Below are 9,120 nucleotides of genomic sequence, written 5' to 3'. Positions count from 1 at the left end.
CGGGGAGGTGCTGGGCGCTGGGCCGCGCCGCCGCCTCCCGTTAGCGCCGGGCGGCGTGAGGCAGTGCAGTGCCGGTGCTTCTGCGCGGCAGGGAAAGCGCTCGCTGCCAAACGGCCTCGTTTGGCGGTGGCATCTCTTCACAGTGCGTTAACACCGGGCTGAGGTGGAGCCTTGAAAAGTAACGAAGGGTCTCCTCTTGCTGGTTTAATTTACTTTTACACCATTGCGATGTGTTGGTGGGTTTAGTATCATTGAAAAGCATATTAATAACTATATTACTTAAGTCTGTGGGTGTGTAATGAACTTAAAATTGGCACCAAGGGCCATTATTTTTTAAAATCTTAGTTCTGCTGTCCCATAAATTGAGCAACCTTAGCACTAGGTACACCTCTACATGAAAGCTAGTGAGTGTTTTGTGATTTTCCTTATTACTTTATAATTCTTTTTAAAATTGCACATTCACCTCTATTCAAGAGCGATGCTGATTTACAACTATGAGTCAACTTTTTGGTGTGCCCATTTCAGTACCTTGTAAGCTGTCCCTGTAGGAGTTCAGGGATTTACCAAAACAAAGTCATTTTTCTCTCATTCAGGTACAAATTGCAACGTGTGGTGCATCTCGTGTCCCATCTTCATTTTAGACACTGCAGTTAGAGTAATATCTAAAATAGTTTATCAGGTTCTGTTTTTTCACTGTTTTTTTTATTTGAACTTGGTATGCTGTGACTGTTCTTAAGCCAACCTTTCAAATCCTGTGCACGAGGAGAAGCTTCACATCACTTAGTTAAGTCAGGACTTGTAATAGCTACTCACGTAATTCTCCTTGGATTTGAAGATCTTCCTAGGCTACTTGTATTATAAGGCTATTTTAAAGCACTGTTGAAAGCTGGTGGTATTTTCAGATAGGTGATTCAGATGTTTCAGGTGAATGCAAATAGTTAAACGGATCAGCACAAACTGAAAATAGAGTAATAGGAGGAAATCTTGAATTTTAAATGCATATTGTTAATTTAATAGTGTAAAATGGCTTCATAACATTGTATTAATTTTCTTTATCCTTTTGATTAAGTGACCTTGCTTGTGGAACTCTCTTGTTTCTTTCGCATAAGGCACATGCACTCCACTGATGAATTAGGTTCATTTCAGCAAAGACTAGGAAGAGTTTTACCATCTGTAGATACGTCATGCTCATGCTGCTCAGTGTTTGCAGCTTGGGCAATGACAAACACAACACTCATCTCCATTTCCTGTGGATTTGCAGGTCAGTTTAAGGCCAAACAGCCCATTGAGTTTGTTTCTGCCGCTGCCTGTGTTGTGAAAGGGACTTGTTATTGAACTTACTGCTCTTTTTATTTGATGGCATATATTGCAATTATTGCAGAAGAGTTGTCACTGTACTTGCTCAGAATGCCTTTTCTGACTAGTTCTATCTTTTTGTTTTAAACAGTGCGATTTAGCTTTCCTGCTTGAGTTACTACTGCTACTACTGGATGATAAGCCCATTCCTGATGGTTTAAGAATGCTGTTGGGAATGCTCTTGGGACACTGTTGGTTGTCTTCCCTCCCTGTGCCTTGTGTACAGAGAGTTTTCTTTCAACTCATGTCATCTTGCTTCCACAAACTTGCCACTCAAGTTGGAGTGAATATGAATGACAGTACAGTCTTTCATAGGTTCTATCCCAGGTCTCTTGCATGAAGCACATCTGATGCTTGTGTAGTGTATCATGCAGTTAAAATGCTGACATAAGAATTCAATTAGTTTATTTGTTCAAATACAACCTTGTCAAAAGTGATTTTCCAATATTTGTCTTTTTTTTTTAATAGACTTCTTAAGTTGAGGTGTCTAATGAGAGAAAATTTGAAGCACTGGATTTAGTAATCTGTCACCCTTCGTAGGGGAAACATCAGCGATCACCCTTGTGGACATAGAAAATCGTAATACAGAGGAGGGGATGTGTAAGGGGCCATAAACTTGATAGAAAATGGGCTCCCCTGGTTCTTTTGCTTACTAAATACCTTGAGGCTGTTCTTAAGGTTTGTGTAGTTATTTCTAAGTAGCAACAGCTGTTGGAGTGAAGTATTCTGCAAAAATTCGGTGTCTTTAACAAGATGTACTTGAAGTTTTCCCTGTAATCCTTTAGCTCAGCTGGTTTGCAGTGACCACAAAGGAAAACTTTAGCTAATTATTTAATTTCCTTGCACCTCAGATTTGTGAATGGTTCATCTCAATCTGTTTTTCGTATGTTACCAAATCTTGTAATGATTAAACAGGTGCATACTTGAAATGTCTTAAGCTTGGTAAGTTTTCAGAGTGATTAGTAATCATGCAGGTATAAAACCTCTGGAAATTATTAATGTAATTGATTATTGAGTTGCTTAAAGCTAAGCTATATTAATTCTTTTGATGTGTAAGAACATGATTTCATGATTGACTTAGTACCAAAGCATGCTCTTTTTTTCTTGGCCAAGCAAGCAATGAGGTTGGGGCTGAAATGGCATCTGAGATCATTGACAGAACCTTCTTTTCTCATTTATGTAGTACATGAACATGGAATTTACAATGAAACACACATAGAATCATAAGAATGTTTTAGGCTGGAAGGGACCTCTAGAGGTCATCTGGTCCAACCTCCCTACACAAGTAGGGACATCTCTACCTAGGTCAGGTGGCTCAAAGCCCCATTAAAGCCTGACCTTGAATGATTCCAGGGATAGGGCCTCCACCACCTTCCAATGAACCCTTATATTAATGAACTTTTTTCTAATATCCAGTCTAAATCTGTCCTTTTCTAGTTTAAATCCATTACTCCTTGTCCTGTCATTACAAACCCTTTTGAATAAACCTTCCCCCACCTTCATGTAGGCTCCCTTGAGGTACTGGAAGGTCACTATAAGGTCCCTTCAGAGCCTTCCCTTCTCCAGGCTGAACAGCCCCAACTCCCTCAGCCTGTCTCCATGTAAGAGATGCTCCATTCCCCTGATCATTTTGGTGGTCCTCCTGTGGACTCACACCAATATGTCTACATCATTCTTGTGCGTGGGGCTCCAGAACTGGACACAGTACTCCAGGTGAGGTCTCACCAGGGCAGAGTAGAGGGACAGAATTGTATCTTTTGATCTGCTGGACATGGTTCTTTTGAGGCAGCCCAGGATGAGATTTGCCTTCTGGGCTGCTGCTGCACATTGGTGGCTCATGTCCAATTTTCCATCCACCAGCACTCCCAAGTCCCTTTCCACAGGACTGCTGTCCAGTACATACTCTCCCAGCCTATACTGATAGTGCTGGTTACCCTGGCCCAGGTACAGGACCTTGCTCTTGGCCTTGTTGAACCTCATAAAGTTCATCTGGACCCACCTCTCCAGCCTATCCAGGTCCCTCTGGATGGCATCCTGTCCCTCTGGCATATCATCTGCACCTCCCATCTTGGTATCATCCACAAACTTTCTCAGGGTGCACTCAATGCTGCTCTCGAAATCATTAATGAAGATATTAAACAACACTGGTCCCAGCACAGACCCCTGAGGGACACTACTTGTCACCTTCCTTCATCTGGACATTGAGCTGTTGACCATTGCTCTCTGGATGTGACCATCCAGCTAGTTCTTTATGCACTGTGCAGTCCACCCATCAAACCCATAATTTCCCAACTTAGAGATAAGGATGTTGTGGGGGACCTGTCAAGGGCCTTGCAGAAGTCCAGATAGCCGACTTCCATGTGTCTTCTCTTGTCAACTGATGCAGTCACTTCATTGTAGAAGGCCGCTAGGTTGGTCAGTCAGGACTTGCCCCTAGTAAATCTGTGCTTACTACCTAGGATTACCTCCCTGTCCTCCATGTGCCTTAGCATGTCTTCTGGGAGGATCTGTTCCATGATCTTCCCAGGCACAGAGGTGAGGCTGACAGGTCAGTAGTTCCCAGGGTCACCTTTTTTACCCGTTTTAAAGATGGGCATGGGATGGTTTACCTGTGAGCCATGAACTGGTAACAATTGGGCTGAAGCTGGACCATGCAGGATGGCTAGTGGAAGTTAATGCTCCACTAGCAGTGGAAGTTTAGTAGGCTGTGGGACTGTAAGGTTAAATGTGACTGTTGTGCTGCAAATATATCTGATTTGTGTAGACACTGATGTTCCTCTGTGGTAAAGATGCCTGGTTTTCATAGAGTCTATGATGGTTATGTTTTTCAAACTGATCTGGTGGTTGGGAGTCTATAATGTTGAATTTTTTTTTCTTTGGTCAAAGTACTCCTTTTAACGGTCAGATCTGAAATGCAAAGTAAAAATTTTATGTTATGTCCTGATCAGTCTGGGAAAGAATACTGGGAAAAAAAACAATATTAGTTGTCATCACTGCCTAACATTTAAACAGCTCCTTAAGTAACTCTAAGCCTCAGAAGAAGCCTTCAGCTGAAGACCACCCCAAACTTTATCAAAAGTGATGCTTTTCTTCTAGGTGGTGAACTGCTTTTCATCACTAGCCCTCCTAGTGATGCTGAGTGGTTGGCTGCAAATAAGTTATGTTGCTTGGTGGCTGTGAAAGAAATGAAGTCCAAGGAGCTGGATCGATTTCAGGAATGATGAAGTTGACTCTTCCTGATCCTGTCAGTAGTATAGGCACTCAAACTTAGTTTCTGGATTAACAGTATAACTTGTGGAATAACAGAGGTGGGACATATTTGAATATCAAAATAATTTTGTGGCACATGTATATAAATGCATTTGCAGTAGGGAAATAGAAGTGAAATCCTATATGTATGTTCTACTTCTGCTTTATGAAGTAGAGAGTAATAGCTAAAATACATGTCTATTTTAATCACCTTTCCAAAGTGTGCGTGAGGAACAGGAAGGTGTGAAACAGAGAAATAGCAGCTCATAAAACATGATTCAAAGCTGTATCCAAATGGAATGAGGAATATGCTCACAGTAATGCTGTTTTCTTTCTCCTTTCCTGTCAATCCTGTCACTTTTATCTGTTGCTTTGAAATAATGAAAGAATTTCATCTTTCCAGCAGTTCTCTGCTTCAGAATTATTGAACTATTCTGATTAAAGCTATACTAAAACAGTATTAGCACCTCTTTGATATTATTATACTAAGTAGACTTTGGGAAATAAAATAATCAATCATATCTAATCTTAATTCTAACTAAAGCTTTCTATAATGTACATGCTCTGAGAAATGCCATTATAGCTGTTTTGTGTTTCTGAAAGGTGATTCAGCAGTCACACGTGGCTTTCAGGTACACTTGGAACAGGAATCCTATTTCCAGAGTTATCAGCCATCTACAGGGAAAAAACATTTAATAATTAAATGCTTTTTTACTATTTCTGAGATACAGTAGCCTCAGTTCTGGGGTGTGTGCTCTGCTGAGTGTATCTCCCTCTTTGCTTATTTTTTCCTGGTCACTCTACCTTGGTCAGCTTTGGTCATACTAGATAGAACAGCTGTGTGCTGGTGCTCTTCTTACTCCATGGACAGCTAACATTAGTGAGTAGACTTGCCATATTCTGCTGCATCACGATGAGTTGATTCAAAGCTGCAATTGGTGAAGTAAATTAAATTAGTACAGGGCTTTATAAAGCTCTTTATGACAATAGGCATGAAAAATAAAAGGTCTTGAAGATACAATTATGGCACAGCTCATCAACCTCTGGCAAGGCACAGGGCCAAAAATCATGAAAACAACTGTTCTGGTGGGATGTGAAGGTCTCAGATGTTACAAAATAGTTAAAATACTGACAGCCTGTTTTGGTTTGTTTTTAGTTGTAGAAGCATTTTTCCTGAGTGACAGAACTGAACAGTATTTAGAAGTTGAACCTCCTCTGTAAGTACAGCACTCTGAAAAAGGCACAAATGTTAATTTGCATTTCCAGTTCTAGTGCTTTTAAGATACATGTATGAGGAAGACTGGGTACAGAAATTATTCCAGTGTGGGGAATGTACCTATCTGTGGCCAATCAGTACGCTAACAACTTGGTATCATTTTAAGAAAATTAAGCTCTTGATTTTTTGACAGCCGTTGACAACACTTGGTGCTGCTGTTTTCTGGCAGAAGAAGAGTATGGAAACTAAGTGGTCAAGTGCATTCATAATGTAAAGAAAAACAAATGGGTTTTAGGTACCTGTTGCCTTATGGAAGATGACATGACCTCTTGTTTTTCTTCCATTAACAGGAAGAATTTCCTTTAGAGTTTGAGGTGAAAATAATGAAAAGGAAATGGGAAGGTAAAGCTCATCTTCTTTGGAATTATTTTCCATCATGCATCAACAAGTTCGTTGTATTTGCAATTCATGGCTCAGGAGAAGAGAGAAGATAGCAACTGCTTCATCCTGTGCCTCAACATAAACTATGGGAAGGCCAGAAACCAGATTTGTAAGCATAAAATTAGTTGTTCTGTAATATAGTTGCACTGTCCTTGAACTACAGAAAGAAAGCTAATCTGGTTTTCGGATCACATGACGCTAGTGTTTTAATTATACTGCTTAGCCCCAGATCCAGTGGCACTGTGCTTTGCATAAAGCACTGTGCCAGGTAGCTGTAATTAGTGCTTGATTTTTGTGTTCTCTCCTAGGTGCATAGAAAATGATGCGTTAAACACCACTGGCATCTGTTTTATTGCCTTCCTCAGCTAAATCATAGATAGGTTGTTGTTCTGTTTCCTTGTCTCCAACACCTCCCAAAATGCCATTTAATGTTAATTTCTCTAGATACACTTCCCAGTTAATCTGCTCTGCTTCTTCCCTACTGTTCTAAACAGCCTCACCTCTACAGATGGCTCCATATTAAGGAAAAATCTGAAAAGGCAGACTAAACTGAGAAGTACAATAAAAGGATACCCAGTGTCAACAGAAAAACTGGAATATCTTGGTTTTTCAATTGTGTTACAGGCCTGTTTATTTTCTTTGACTGTGAGGCTGAGAGGATTTGATGAAAACTGCAACTTCTGGGCATTTTGTATAGATGAACTAGCTCTAGATGGTACACTAGAGCTCTTATGCAGGCTTGTTACTCAACATACAATGACAGCCAGGTTAGGTAAATTTTACATAAGTTACTCTTTTTTTTTTTTATTTATTTTAATAAAAGTTCTTTCTGCAAGTGTTTATCAAAAAACCCCCAATCTAACCTACTGCTAATATAATACATTCTCTTTACCAGTGTTCCATAAGAAATGGACACTTTCAGTTTTCGGTAGTAAACTGGAGAATGCCTGTAGTATTTTTCAGGAAGAGATCCTTTCTATAGTACCAGTTCCAAAAAAAACCTTGACGTTTTCAGACACAGGTAGCAGATGCAATTATGTGAAGAAGTTGCTCCTTGCTACTTTCATTGCTCTTAGTTTGTCTTTACTCTTACAGAGAGTTCTGTTTACCTTTTTACCTGCTTACTGCAGTGTCAGATGTTCTTCCTACTGTGCAGTAGCTCAGCAGTTGTTTAATACAAGTATTAATTAGCATTTAGTGTTAGTGTCTTCATTCTATTGTGTCTGTACAGTAGCCTAAAGGAGAAACTCTTAGCAAGAACTGATTCATAATGTTTAAAAGAAAATTAGACTTCTAGTCTTACAGAAAAAAATATATTTCCTAGCTTCATTATCCTATCCAGTCTTCCTCTTTCCTGTGAGGCTGAGATACGCCTCTGATACGATTTTTCAATTGGTCAAAAGCTGAAGATTTTTTTCCTCATACAGCATTCCTATCCATGAAAACCTGAAAAACCTGTTGAGGATATTGCCTTTTATTAATAGCACATGCTACAAAGCTCACAGCATTTTTTGTTTGTCTTCTGTCTTTGCAGTCATCACCTGGAATTTTTCAAAGATTTGAACCTGAAAGGACTAATGGGAGAAGATTTGAACCAGCCTGAATCAGATCTCACTAATTAAATGGATTGAGACATAAATTTTTATGCTATTAAGGTTGCATGAAGTTGCATGGAAAAAACTTCTTAAAATCTCTAAAGTATCTTGACCAGTTGATTCTAAATATATAAAGTATGCAAAAGCTTGTGTTTCTGTTCATCTGTGTAAGGTATTTTTCATCTGTGCAAGAGGTGAATTTGCCCCTACCAATGATGGGGAAAAAATGTGCTAAAATTACAGGTTAGTTTTCATGAGAGCCCAAAGTTTGACAAGGGCAGTGTTTGGCTTGGAGTCTTTCAGTTTCCTGTCATTCCTGCATTTGCTGCTCGTTTGTTTCATGGCTATTGAATGAGGTTAAGTGCCTAATGTTTTTGATTGCTATCAGGAGAAAGAATGTCTCCTTCAGGAACAAAAAAGGACATAGCTGTCATGGCATTTTGTGGCCCAATACTTGCACTTCAAGGTGCTGTGGAGGTATAAAACTGCCCTTTCCTATTCCTTCCTGTGTCTAAGATTTTCCTTTGTGTAGTGCTGATGGGGAAAGGGTGGTCATGTTCTCTAGTTCTGTGAGAAGGGTTGTTTTGGGAATGTGAAAGAATATGGCCCAGACATATCTTTCAGAAGTTATGTGTGGTGTTGTGTCTCATCCTTTTGTGTAGCATTTTCTATGAAACAATTTAGGAAGGATCCTAGAAGTTCCTGGAGGGCACTGATGGTGTTCTTCTCTAACAGCCTGCTGAAAGCATGGCCACTGTTGAAGCTAGGTGAGTTTGCTCAGGGCCTTGTCCAGTTTTGAATAACTCCAAAGATGGAGCTTCAAGTTCTTGTTTCAATACACAACTAGTTCTGTTATGAAAAATTACCTCATTTCCATTTCGTGTGCCACAAATTCTGTCCACTGCCTTTTATCTTTTCTCTGTGCATCCCCAAGAAGAGTGGCTCTGCTCTGTAACTATGGATTAGGTAAATTAAGATAACAGCTCCCCATGGACTTCTTTAAGTGTAATTCTCAGTTTGCCTTTCATGACTTTCATTAGGAAGCACCTTCCACTCAGATAATACTGACAGACAACCTGGAAGGGTAACTTGGGCTGTAAAGTCACAGACAGCAATGCTCCCAGGCTTTCCTGGTTTATTTAGCTCATAAACAGTTCTAAAAATCTGTGTAGCTTCAAACATGAAAAATGCCTGTAAAGTTTTACACAAAACTGCACTCTCTAAGTTGTATTACTAAAAAGATTCTATGTTCTCTGCTCAGCT

At 39.8% G+C, this 9,120-nt stretch overlaps 1 protein-coding gene across 1 annotated transcript; it reads left to right on the top strand.

The window, feature by feature from the left end:
• Positions 1–2,548: 2,548 nt before the first annotated feature.
• LOC103775220 (chromosome unknown open reading frame, human C4orf33) lies at positions 2,549–7,884 on the top strand. The gene is given in 7 exon segments (XM_008942663.1): positions 2,549–2,570; positions 3,951–4,056; positions 4,827–4,846; positions 5,762–5,822; positions 6,015–6,070; positions 6,176–6,371; positions 7,797–7,884. Coding segments are annotated over 7 exon segments (549 nt in total).
• Positions 7,885–9,120: the final 1,236 nt, after the last annotated feature.

This window comes from Merops nubicus, unplaced genomic scaffold (assembly GCF_000691845.1).
Source record: "Merops nubicus isolate BGI_N331 unplaced genomic scaffold, ASM69184v1 scaffold18986, whole genome shotgun sequence".
Classification (NCBI taxonomy): Eukaryota; Metazoa; Chordata; class Aves; order Coraciiformes; family Meropidae; genus Merops; species Merops nubicus.
The sequence above is the reverse complement of the archived record's forward strand: the minus strand, read 5'-3'. Positions and strand labels throughout refer to the sequence as shown.